General features: G+C 32.7%; 2 protein-coding genes across 17 annotated transcripts in view; both read left to right on the top strand.

Annotated features, from left to right (window-relative positions):
• The first annotated feature begins 268 nt into the window (after positions 1-268).
• Positions 269-3749, top strand: LOC106654685 (ankyrin repeat domain-containing protein 39-like). Of its 10 annotated transcripts, none has more exons than XM_014374661.2 (4): positions 270-483; positions 1240-1321; positions 1549-1785; positions 3057-3143. In XM_014374661.2, the coding sequence occupies exons 2-4, from the start codon at positions 1240-1242 to the stop codon at positions 3086-3088; spliced, it is 351 nt and encodes a 116-aa protein (XP_014230147.1). In that variant the 5' UTR covers positions 270-483; the 3' UTR covers positions 3089-3143. The 10 variants fall into 10 exon arrangements, with proteins under 10 accessions (XP_023319226.1, XP_014230147.1, XP_014230146.1 ...); XM_014374660.2 differs by having other exon boundaries at positions 270-561; XM_014374665.2 differs by lacking the exon at positions 3057-3143 and adding an exon at positions 2024-2132 and having other exon boundaries at positions 275-561.
• Positions 3750-4714: 965 nt separating this feature from the next.
• Positions 4715-13518, top strand: part of LOC106654856 (putative mediator of RNA polymerase II transcription subunit 26) — a 29813-nt gene continuing 21009 nt past the window's right edge. For 4 of the 7 annotated variants that reach the window (XM_014374937.2, XM_014374939.2, XM_014374936.2 and 1 more), the window contains exon 1: positions 5759-7220. In XM_014374937.2, the coding sequence (XP_014230423.1) occupies positions 7192-7220 (29 nt within the window). In that variant the 5' untranslated portion in view covers positions 5759-7191. The other 3 variants (XM_014374941.2, XM_023463485.1, XM_014374938.2) reach the window with 3 other exon arrangements.

The following is a 13518-nucleotide window of genomic DNA, read 5'->3' as shown; positions in this document are numbered from 1 at the left end:
TCAAATCCACCACTGATTAAAGTACATTACAGGTTTTGAAATTTTTGTAATAACTCATTTTGATCTCGATTAACTTGGCAATTGAGTTTCAAAATCGCGAAACCGTTACTCTATTGACTTTGATCAAATCGCCGATCTTAATTCATCATCGTTTCAAAATCTGATCCGCACCGCACGAAATTCATGATTTCCGTGTGATAAATCGACATCGATCATCGCATACACGTCTTCACGCTTATAAAGTAGAGAATTGACTCGCTTCAATTGGTCTCTTTTACTCCTCGCAGTCGGTATAATCGCGGCGCTTGTTGTTCTGTACGGTATATACGCCGAGCAACGCTTGTATCTAGTACCCACACACAGACAGTACAACCTCGCCCCGCGCAAGAATCATATGATATACCTGTAGTCCATAGATCAGAATTCGTACAAATGATACTCGCTGACACTGATTAATCAACTATGATGATCTTTAAATATTAGGTACCTGTTTTCTACATTTTTCTACGAATTTTTCGCTCTGCTTTAATATACTCATGATAGCTAAACTGCAGCAGGAAGGTGAGCATTCAGAATATCATTAAGCTTGCATCAACATTATTATTTCGCTCACCTTTTTACCAGCCATATTATATAGCTTATGCATACACACACGCTTAGCATAGCGGCATAAAATCAGCCTTTTTTTTACATTATTTTATATTCGGAGGGCGTTTTATTATGACAACAAATGAATCATGAGCTTATTCATTTAATAGCTATTAATTAAATTTTACCTTCTATTGATTCATATAATGCTTTCTACAGTATGAAGTAGCAATTATTTACTAATTGGTTTTCTGCGCGATGTACGAAGGTTATTCTTTTTTTTTTTTTTTTTAATAAATCGTTTAACAATGCGATTATTATTTATATAAGCTTAAAATATAAAAAAAAAATTAAACTAAAGTAAAAAGATCACGCCGGCAAATTTTATCAATTATTTGTATTGATTTGATGACAGCTACCTAGTGCCTTGAAATAATATTGCTAGTTCATGAAAGCAGTAGACAGTTGTGTTGATAGTAAAGAAGCACATAAGTTAATGGGTAAATTATAATTTGTGCACTCTATTAAGAAAAATTATCAACAAGTAGGTGAAGTAATTTCTAATGAAGTAAATAAGAAATGTAGAAAAATTAAGTTGGCAATGTATTGAATAAAACTGTGCTTACACATAATTGAATAAATATATTGCAGATGCCATACATTTTAGTACGAGGTAACTTAGCCTCCTATGGTCACAGGTATCCGTGGAGAGTACTTGTGTCTGGTTTAAAAGGTACAGTTCATCTATTATTAAAATATGATGAAATTAATCCTGCATTTTGGTTGATCATACTATTTTTGAATATTCAAAAAAATATTCAACTTTATTCGTTTCATTGAATTTAAATTTAAATTAAATTTATTTAAATAAAATTACCAGTAAACTTATGATGCTTTTAAACTACCCTTCAAATACTTACTTTTTTCATTTTTACTAAATAATTCAATTTATTTTTCTAGCTACTGATATTGAACAATTGAGTCGATTTGCATCAGGAGGATACTGTGACGACTCAACGATTGTATATTTACAACACCCCTGCGTCATACTTACAGCTTTAGAAGTTTTGGGTTATAAAGTTGTAGCTTCATCTAGTACAAGTGTTAAACAAGATTACAATGAGTATATGTGGACTATGAGAAAAGATTTTGCAGAGCCTGAACCAGACTTGAAAGCAGAAGCAGTATTAAAAGAAGGTATGTATTTGAATTATATTTATAATCTGCCAATTCAGTTCATTTCAGTTTTTAATTATATTTCTTAATAAGCAGCAAGACTTTATGTTGATAAAAATATCAATTTTCATTCATATTTATGTTACTATCTTCAGTTAAAATTAAGCATATACTCAAAATGAATAAACAAAGAATATTTCTGTAGAAATTATTAACTTTTTATTTTCACTATAAAAATCAATATATACTTTTATTTTAGAACTCAAAGCTAACGAGGTGTAGAATTAATATTTTGGAAAAATAAATAAAATATCTGCAAAAATGTCTGATAAGCTGGCACAGATTATTAAACCAGACACTTTTTACTATACTGCTGTCAAAGGATCACCCTTTGCTCTAGATTGTGTTGTTTTTGGTTTAAGTCAAAATGAAATTTTAGCTTTATCTAAAAGATTTCCTAATACAGGAACAGATGTAGTAAATGGTGTAGTCATAAAAGGTATGTTTCATAATAAAGTGATTGGGGTAAAGTCTACAAAAGTTTATTTTATATTTTAATTTATGCTACAGGATCTCCACTACCTGTTATCAATGCTCTTGCAGAGCTTGGATATAAAGTTATTTGCAGTACAGGTGAAGCTGAAATTTTATGGACACTTCAAAGAGAGATTTGAAATTACATAAAATGTACTTCATTCTTGTCGTTATTTACATTCTTGTTGATAAAAATTGTAGCAGTAATTAATTTTGCTTTAGTTATTATTTAAATGTGAAATGCCTATTATTATTGAAATATAGTAACTTAAGTATATGTTCATTAATTATTTAGTTTTTATTGTTTATAAGTGCATTAAAAAGCTTTAAGTCTAATAATTATATTATTTTAAGAAATTTTAAATAATTTTAATAATGAAAAAAGTTTGCAATGAAATAAAAAGTAAAATGTGAATTAAGTTAAACTCAAATATTTAACTATTACAGTACACAACCATTTAATAACTCAATATTTTTTGTTATTTATGTGCACCTTTTTATTGAAAATTTGTTTATTAATTCATTATAGGTTATAAAGATGTATTATTAAGAATAATATTTGTGTCTATGTATTAAAACTAATACAATTAAATTCAGGCAATGATACAATGACATCTATTGGTTGCTTTTTTATATTGGATTGTATTTTACATTTTTACAAACATTAAATATGTTTATTAATAAAAAAAATTGTATTTCATTTATTTCAATAATTTTGTGCAAAAGATTTATAAATTTTTCAATTTTTTTATGTTAAGTGAGTTTCAGATCTTCACATAGTTGTCTTTGATCAACATGGAAAATCATGATGCTTGTCATTGCAAATCAAGTGATTCGACGAGACAAACATTGGAGGAAATGGATTTTGAAAGAGGAATATGGTTTGCAGGTATGTTATTAGTTTTAAAATTTAATTAAAAACTTGTTAAATGTCATAATTGAAAACATTAATTTTGTTCAAAAAATGCAGCCCAAAATAATGATATGGAGAGGCTGAAAACTCTTCTAAAAAAAGGAGTTTCACCAGACATAGAAGACCATTCAGGATATACTGCTCTACATTATGCTGCACGCAATGGACATGTAAATATATGTAGAGAATTGTTAGATCGAGGAGCAAATGTTAATGCTATGACAAGGTCGGGAAAAGCAACAGCATTACAAAGAGCAGCTACTCAGGGATGCAATAATGTGATTGAATTACTATTAAAACGTCATGCTAATCCAGACATGCAAGATTCAGATGGCTTCACTGCATTACATCGAGCAATGATGAGTGAATCTGTTGGAGCAGTAAAATTACTGATTCCAAAAACGAACTTAAATTTGTGTGATAAATTAGGAAGAACTGCAAAACAACTTGCAGAGCAAAAAAAATTGCAAAACTTATTTTTAGAGAATTAAAAACGTTTGTTACATTTCTTGGTACTCAATAAATGATTTTACAATAATTTTATCAGTTTGGTGCAAAATCATTTTTTATTAAATAAATCATTTAATTGGAATAATTAAATTATTTTTATCTTATAAATTTGTTCGAAATATTAAATTAAATAATATTATTTGCAGACTTTGTAACAATTTTCACTTTATGTGTTATAATAAGGAAATGACTCAAGAAATGCATATAGTTAAAAAATAATATTTTGATAGATGTCAACGAAGTTATTTGGATTTTTTTCACAAATACTCAAAAAATAATCATATTAAAAAACATTAAATTTAAACTTTTCTTCTGTGAAAAAGAAAAATTTCACGAGACATATTGATTTTTTAATGAAAAACAATAAATTAATTTTATTATGAATAAAAATAAAAATAGTTATTTATGTAACAAGTGCCCAAAAGGCGTTTTTGGGCACGAGTGTGCGGAAAAAGACACGAGTGCCGGCTATGCCGGCACGAGTGGGTGTTTTTTCCGCACACTGTGCGCAAAAAGCTGGGCACGTGTTGCATACAAAATTTTATGCAATAGTAGACGAAAAGTACTTTCATTTAAATGAGACGTTTTACCGCACACCCGTGTCCAAAATGGGGCATTTTACCGCACATAAGTGTCCAAAAACGCTTTTTGCGCACTAAAAAATGTGCGAAAAAAGACATTTTTCGTCATACTATTGCATAAATAATATTCCGATATCGAAATCGCTTTAATTCTCGTTTTGTAAGTTAAATTTATTACATTAACATATCATAATTAATTCTGAACAGTTATCACTAGACGTACGCTCGATTGCCCTTGAATCCACCTGCTTCCGTTTTTAGTAAGAAAAAAGCGTATAATCGGAGAAATTTTCAAAATCTAGATAAAGAGTATATTTAAAGATATCGCGGACGCGGCCGTGTGGCGTAAGCACACCTTTACCGCATGGTGTATAGCTCAAATGTCGGGCATGAGGTGGCAGGTTTTTTTATCGAAGTTCCGAGCGCTCCACTTTGATAAAAAGCTTTCATAAATTCGCAATAAACTTCCGATATATTTTGGTAGTTCAAGGACTTCCTCTTCCATTTAACTCGAGGTAACTAATATCCTTTTCAAAATTAAAATACATTAACATGAATCATTGGCGAAGATCGATCGTCTTTTCAATTTCATTATAACGCATACGGTTATATAGAATGATAAGTCATATTTGTACAGTTCTAAAATTTCGGTAAGCCAATAAAAAAAAAGTGTGAGCCCGACTATATCTGATACTGTTCCGCGACGACGACTTCGACACGTAAATTGTAGAAAATCTACGTAACACGAATTGACAGATAAGATACAATACACACGACGGGGCTCGATCCACGTTTGCCTCCTCGTTCGCTGCTGCCCCCTTAAGGAAGTACTCGCGAACACAGCACGAGTTTGCTTGCGAACGGAGAGAGAAAGAGAGAGAGAGAGAGAGACCACGGTCCACGAATCGTAGCAGGCAGCAGCAGCATTGGGCATACCAGTGTTACATACAGCCGTATGCTTAGCAGTAAATGTCGTTAAACGTAGAGCAGTAGTGATAAATGCGTGCTGGACAAAGTTTAGTCTCGATCGTTTTTATTATTATTTGCGCATTTCAACGATACGAGTTCGCGGGTCAAGATGTGTCAGAGGATAATGTGTCGTGCTAATTATAGAATAAAGTTTCATTAAGTTCGCGGGACCGTAGTTACAGTAGGCAGCAACAGCACAGCAGCAGCAGCAGAGTAAACGCGTTTTTGACGCGAGTGTGCTGCGTGTGCTGCGTGTGTGTATCTCTCTACTCTCTTCAGCAAGTGTCTTGATTGTGCAGTGCGCCAATCCGTGCGATAATTTGGACTAGTACTACTCGACGAGACGAAGGAATGTTATTAGAGTCGGGTCTCGTAGCGAACGAAAAAAAATACGAAAACAATCGTCCTCCTGCTGCGACAAGCCTGTGCGTTCCGTATAGTTTTCGGCGAGCTTTAAAAGAGAGAGAGCCAAAGCATGTAGGTAAATGTTCCGTAGGTGGGCGCCTATGCAAGTTTTTTGAGTATATAATTCGCAAGCATTATGTCGTCGTCATATAAATATATCTCCTATAGGCCTCTTGCATATACCGTGTAGGAGTCCTCGTCTACTGTCTAGTCGGATGTAGTCGAGTTACTGCGCAGCCGCCCGAGAGCGTCGTGGATATAGTAGCGTTATACACAAGCGCTACACATATACGAGACAGCACACGGACACACCGCTGCTAGCTCGGCTAGCGGAGCAGCGCGCACGACGGGCCTACTATAATATACCGCTTAGACGAACTACGACACTACGTGCGTCGCATGCACGATAGAGAAGAGGTCTCCTCCGCGCGCGGCTCTCGCGAAGGACGGCAACTTTGAGAATATTGCCCATCGATATATAGGCAGCACACGCTCTTTCTCCTGCGCGACGGAACGTGTCGCTGCCTGCAGTCAGCAGAGTGTGCTGCTGTATATGTTCTCGCTGTAGTGTATAAGCGCTGTGCTGCCTCGCTCGGGCCTGCCTACGCTGCTGCTGCGCGATGATGATATGAATAACCAAGTGTGCTTACTGTTTATTATATATATGTATACACGCGCTAACCACACTCTCGCTACTCGCTGCTGCCTGTGTGAGAGCCAGCCGAGAGAGTAGCAGCAGCAGCAGCAGCAGCAGCAAAGCAGGCTATACCCTAGCGTGAGGGCCACCGACAGAGGGCATTGCCACATAACGCTATTAGTTTCGTTCGATTCTCGGCTATGCGTAGTCGACTAACCTCGACTTTCCTGCCTGCGATAATCTAACCCCAAAATTTTCATATATCAAGTACAAAAGCTGCTGTGTCGACGTCGTCGGTGTGCGTGCGTGTGTTGTTGTGTGTGCGCCCGCGCGACCTACGTGTGTGCCTGTTTCTGTGTGTGCGGCGACTGCGGACGGATGTCGTTCGATGCTCGTGTCTATGCTACTGCTGCTGCTAGCTCGCGCACATATGATCGTCGACGTCGTCTACGTCCGATGTGGCCCGCAGCAGCACGCCATTTCCACGCCATTCTCCAAAAACAATCGCCGCGGCTGACTTAGCGATACATACTGCTGCGACAAGTAGTAGTAGCTGCTCTCCGCCTGGCCGATCTCCCTGTGCAAGTGCATCGCTCGAAAGTGTGTGCAGTTCGTGCGTGCAGTTTTTTTCTCCAAAATTGTGATCGCAGTGATACGCAGACTTCTTGATGCCGAGAATAATCATAATCACAGTGCTCGCGCGTCGAAACTGATAATACACATCATTGACGTATCGATCCCGCATCTTGATCCAACCGAGTCAAGAGATCCGATACGCACTGATACACGCATACAAAATTTGCGCTTCTGCATCGAGCACCGAGAGTTAGTGTCTTTTGCAGCTCTTTGCTGGCTCTGCCCTCAAGGACGCAAGGCACATGTCAATTGCTGCTGCTGAAAATGCAGGGTGGGTCTCTTTAAAGATCTTAGCTTTTTAGTCGGATGCTAGTGTAGTGGTAGCTCGAAACATGCGATCGATCGATGAAAAACCTATAACCCAGCTTTTCCCATATCCTATCGAGCTCTTGGTTCGATCAGCTGATTTTAAACACGTCTGGTTTGCATATACATCTGCTGGAACTTTCTCCTCTGACGTCGTTAATAACCAATGACCGAATTGTGACCCAAGCACTTTCGCTATCGATGTTGTAGTGTCTAATGTACGTAATAATTCGCTATCCAAACGAGTTCCGTTAATTGGCTACATTATCGATTACAAACAAACTTACGATAAACTTATCGGAGATTTCGGAAATTATTTTACGATGATCAATTTGATCCTTACTCGAAAGAAAAAAATTGCAAACTACCTAATTCGAAGTAATTTTAGAAATGGGTCTCGCCCTATTATTCGGTTTTTCCAGCAGAGTCGATTTTCACATTGAGACAGACTAGTCTAGAAACAACTATATGTTATATATTTATATGATAGTTAGACATAATCCAAACTTTTTGGAGCAATTATAACTCCACTGCTACATATTTCCTTCATAAACCAGTAAGAAAATTTTATGGCTTTCAAACTTTTGAGTATCAATGTAATTTAATTAAAATGTCATATAAGGATAGGTTGACCATTTTTAATTGTCTCTAATTTTGATGTGAGATCTCATGTATTGATTACTCAGGCTTCTGATTACAAAACATAAACAAACAACTTTTTTAAAATCTATTGGTCAAACAAAACATCAAATCTAAAATGAAATTATGAATAAAAATATTCAAATAAATTTTCTATTATATTAAGATTACTTAAGTTATAAAAGAACTCTAGAAAATTACAAAAAACAAATACTCTATTGTCAGTCAATGAATATAATTTTACTTAAAGGAGTAGGGATTCTCATAAAAACCACATTTTTAAAATTTTCACTGCAATTCAATAGATGAATGGATTGCAATCTTCATATTTTTCTGAATCCTTTTAAACATTCAACCTTGAGAAATAAACATTTTTTACAAACCAACAAACCTAACCTTCAATATTTAGTCTCTTTAAAGAACTAGTCATCTACAACAATTAATAATATTTAAAATACATTCTCTGGAATTTCTTCTGTCCATTTTTCTAAAAAGCAAAGCAGATTATTAAAAAATCAACAAAGTAACAGTATTTATGCTGCTCTTTAAAAACATAACTGGCACAAATATCATAAAATACATTGAAAAATTTTTACTTTTACCTTTGTTGTAGAATCTCTTTCAAAACAAACATTACATAAGTTTGAAGCATGGATATTAATAAACTTTTAATACACATGATAATTAAATACATTGATCATATATTGATATTTTTATATATCTTGTATATACAGTGTATTTAATTGCATTTAATCTTTATAGGGCAGAGATAGTAGACTTCCATCATATATTACATATTTCTACCATCACTGCTTTTGAAGGATTGTTCAAGATACTTTGAAATTAATACAAAAATTTAAAACCATAGCTAAAGTTTGAATGATTACTACTGTTACTCAGTCTGCTGTCCTAAAAACTTTTTTTAACAGTCTTTTTAATGAATTGACCATCATTGAAGTACATGTACTTATTTTTATCATACTGAATATTTTTCAATTCTAAGTACCAAAATATATTTATTGTATAATATATTCATAAATGCTGATAATACAAAAATTGCTACATATTGATGGAAAATTTTTAGATACATTGTAAACAGCTATTAAATTATAGAGTTTACAATTGTACATATATATCATATTATTTAAGGATATACCAAAGACACAATTACTGAAATAATTAAAAATATATTTTATCTAATATTTTTTTTTTGTATATAATGTTTTTTGTTGTAATGTATTTCTAAAAAAACAAATTATTTCCTAATTTTATTCTAAACCTAGCTATAGAAAACCCATGATAATTACAATTGCATAAAAAAAAATGACCATGAACTAATATCATCTATATTCATATGAATGTTATCATTTTTGAAATCTGAAGAATCTCACTTTTGAAAGCTCATTAATTACAACACTTATTTTCCCATGCCACCTACAGTTGAAACTACATTTTAATTTTTATTTTTACAATTGCTTGTTTTGGTGATGGATTATCTGACAAAAACATTCTCTAAAAAAAATATTCTTTTTTTAACTCGACTGGATTTCAAAAATTCGGCTTGTTCATAGCCTATGGGTCATCATTCGAGTGCACGTATTAATAACTAAACTTGGATTATCGAACTTGATAGCTTCCAAGCTCGCTTATCCATAAAATTGGCTCTAGGCCTAAAATTTTTAGCCAAAAAAATTGCTCTAACGTTCCGATCGATTAAGTTCCGTTGTTTCCGCCCATAATCTGTGCATGAATGAGTCACGTAGAAAAACACAAAACGTAAGAGTGAGAGAGAGAGAGCTCTTGCTATGTATGTTGAAATATTTGTGTGTGCGTTACACGCGCCTGCGTGTATAAATTATCTCTTACGTTTCTCGTGTTCGGCGCTCTTGATTGTGAGCGACGTTGCCACATCTCTCATTTCTTAACGCATCTTTCTTCAAATGCAGTTTGTTTATTTTTATTTTGTTGAAACGATCGAATCATTAAAAAGCATTTGTTGAAACCGATCGATTGCGCTGAGTTTGCTTACACTTTTGATACATAACATTAATGAACATTTCTTCGCATTAACTCGTTTTTAAGCTTGGCTGCTTGTGTGCTTTCGCGCATGTAAATATTGGAGTGAAAATGTACCATGCATGCGTAAATCGCAGAAAGACTATGAATATGTCATGAAAGTATCAATAAGGGATGAACTAATCGGCCTTGAATAATAGTTATTGAAGAAAACGAAAAAAGAAGCATAGTTATTACATTTTTCCTGCAGAATTTAAGATAATTCATTAATTTTACCAAAAATTGTCCGATGAAAGTACTAATAAAAATAATTTTAGTAAAAATAATAAATGATTCGAAAATTGTCACTTACAATGCCTTCAATTTACCCTCAATCCTAAACAAATAATTGAAGAATTTAATTGGTTAAAATTTAATTGGAATAATATCGACTGCATTTATAGTTACTATCCGTGATTTCGATTAGTGCATTTCCTATTTGAAATCAAGAATTTTTATTCATCGAAAACTTGCCGAAAAATTCTGTGCGTTAAAAACGTAAAATGAATCCAATTTCAATTTTTTTTCCTTGAGATTACATTATCATATTCATTTTTCCAAATTTGCAGTATATTACCATGTAAAAAGATTTAACTATTAAGAGAACCTTCTATTTTGTGTGATCAACTTGCTGAATTTGAGATAAGCTATTCGTCGTAAAATAGGCAATTTTAAAGCTTCATTTCAAACGCTTTTAATCAAGGTAAAAAAGAAGGTGAAAAAAAGAATTTTTTATTGGGAATTCGGAATGTTGAAAATACTTTTATTCTGGTTCTAACAAACAAAAAATCACGTAAGACTGTTTTATTTATTTTTTCAAGCTACATTTCTATTCATTCAAAAAATTTTTCATTTAATTTTTGGACCTTAATCTTTACAGTATTCAAATATTATATTTAACTTTTTTATTTAGAGTTTCAGTATTAAAATCACATAGTGATTTAAAACACAGATACAGATAAAATTTTTACATGCAGCGTTTTTATGAAATTCAGCGACTTTAAGGGTTTGTTTCGATCCTGTTGTAAAATTTAATTGACCTGCGTGATTTTGTATTATTAGCTTCACCCGGGCATTTGAGCTTCCTTGATGATATATCGAACATATAACTCGACTTTAATAATTTAAGTATTTATGATTTTATGGTTCACAAGTGAGATGGTGTAACTAATATTACTCTTCTGTGTCTGATTCTTCACTTTTAATACTACTTGATTCGACAGCATGGCTATATTCCTTTCGATTGGCATGGTTTTTTTTATAACCGGTTTATTAAATTTTTTAACTGGAAACAAAATTATAGCATGAAAGTGAATAAAAGTTTAATTTTTCATGATTCTTTTAAATAATCAGTACTTTCCACCGATAACGAAGTATATCAGCTACAATTTATCATACGTTATCTTACAAATGGTATTATTGTAAATTATTTCTGCGAGTCAAATTCTTTATATTTTTTCATCGGTTTGTCATCGATTTCTTACTTGTACAATTCAATATGTAACGAAGCTCGTAAATGCATTAGTATAGACGAAATCTATCCCACGTAGACTAAAATATGTAATAAATCCATTATAATAATTTTCCAAATTTTTAGTCTCACTCACGTTTACATTAGCCAATCAATGGTCGTTTAACGAAAAAATAAAATATCATTGATTAAGCTTATGCAGTAAATTATAATTACTACCTTTATAAAATTGGTTCTTCTTTCGAATCTGTTTCAACGTTTGTATTTTTCTACTTATGAAAAGTAATTGAAAGAAAAACAAATCTTTTTCGTTTTAAGTAATTATATAAATTGCAAAAGAAGTAATACGTATTTGACATAATACATGAATTAAGCTGTCCCTATCTGATACCCAGTAATTTCTTTCTGAAAAATATTTTTTTATTTGAGTTCCAAAAGGCAGTTTCAACCCTCAGTCCAAAGGGAGTTCAGTTTTCGGTAACATCCAGTAAAATCATCTTGAAAATATTTAGATTTAAATATTATTTCTTTATCGTATTGAAGAATTTTTGGAAATTATTTGTTAGTGCGGAGAAATATGATAGTAGAAAGTTGAAATTATATTGCAACAAATAACATGATTTGATTGTTTGACGAATAATCAACGTAAGAAAACTTAATTAAAATTTGAATTGTCGTGATTGGTTAAAAAAAATATAAAATCTGTTTAAACTACATGAACGTTTTAATGAAGATCATAAGTCTTTGTCCATTAATATAATTACAAAGCTTAGCAACTGCGTACATGTGTATGCGCAATGCGCACTGCGCAACCTGCAATCCGCAAATTTTTCACGAAAAAATGTCATTTTTTTCACTTTGACGTAAAAAATTTCAATTTGTTCCTCGTGTAAGCCCTCTTTTGCGTCATACAGGTTAGAAGGTAACTTTTTTTGCTACAAAACCTATATACTGGCATTGCCTGAAAAACCTTTCTTTGTTTATGAATTTTTTATGAATGCCTTTTTTGGCGGCCACTCCATAAGGCCAAAGTTAAGGAGGTTCGGGAGTCTCAGAGGGGGACGAAGCGGGACGCGAGGGGCTCCTATACTTCCAATGTTAAATTTTCAGCGCTGCCAACTTCGAAATAACACGAAATTGTAGGTTTTTTCAATGAGCTGGCACACAATTATAGCTATTATTAATAATTCAATCATTTTGATGAGTTTTTTTCGATTTTTTAGGCTTATAACAATACTCTATTTGTCATTAGAGTCGAATGAGCACATATTTTTGTTGTTCTAGCTCATTTGTTGGTTAGGGTACGCGCAAATGACCCACGAATTTTTACACATAACAATTTATTTCTCGATAACTATACGGTCGATGAACTTCTTTTTGCAGTCAAATTATTCCTTATTAAATTTCCTACATGTACGTATTTTTTTCTATTTAGTTTTTGTTTTTTTACATTATGTTTATGCTCATTGAAAGCGAAAATTCATGATTTCTCGTAAGAAACCATGTTAAAAGGTCAAAAAATTTTTTCATCATTTTAACAAAATTTTGCGGTGAAAAGTTGTATTTTAATATTAACATTCATATTATAAAGTTTCAAAGCAATTAAACGTGTTTTAAAAATTTGGCTGCATTTCGCTGAGACTCCCGAACCTCCTTAAATTGTTGATACATAGAGAGTACATATTTCAAAATTTAATCATACAAGCGGTATAAACAAATAAACCATTTGATTCAGCGTAACCTAATCTATCTAGTACGATGCGTTTCTGATATTGAAAATTTTTGTACAAATACCTCTTGAGCAACAATCATCAATGTGAAAAATCTGTCATTAAACAAAAGAAAATTATTGATCATGTAACAATGAACTAATTGAAATTATGAGAAAGTAAACTTGAATGAAGTAGAAAACAAGATTGCAATTCATCTAAGAAGGAAATAGCTCTTGATTCACAAGAAAGATGTTGAAATAGAATGAGAAAGAGTTAATTGATCCATCACTGATTTGCACATCAATCTAGTAATCTTAAAAGAGTAACAAAGTGCTCTTTTTCCAATTTACAGTTACTCTCTTTTAATTACACTTAAGTTCAGATAG

Source organism: Trichogramma pretiosum, unplaced genomic scaffold (assembly GCF_000599845.2).
Source record: "Trichogramma pretiosum strain Unisexual culture from Peru unplaced genomic scaffold, Tpre_2.0 scaffold63, whole genome shotgun sequence".
Taxonomy (NCBI): domain Eukaryota; kingdom Metazoa; phylum Arthropoda; class Insecta; order Hymenoptera; family Trichogrammatidae; genus Trichogramma; species Trichogramma pretiosum.
The sequence above is the reverse complement of the archived record's forward strand: the minus strand, read 5'-3'. Positions and strand labels throughout refer to the sequence as shown.

Excerpts from the sequence above, each read along its gene's own strand:
- LOC106654685 (XM_023463458.1), top strand. The coding sequence starts at position 3,094 with ATGGAAAATCATGATGCTTGTCATTGCAAATCAAGTGATTCGACGAGA. Across the intron at positions 3,188-3,268 it reads AAGAGGAATATGGTTTGCAG|CCCAAAATAATGATATGGAG; the intron begins GTATGTTATTAG and ends CAAAAAATGCAG.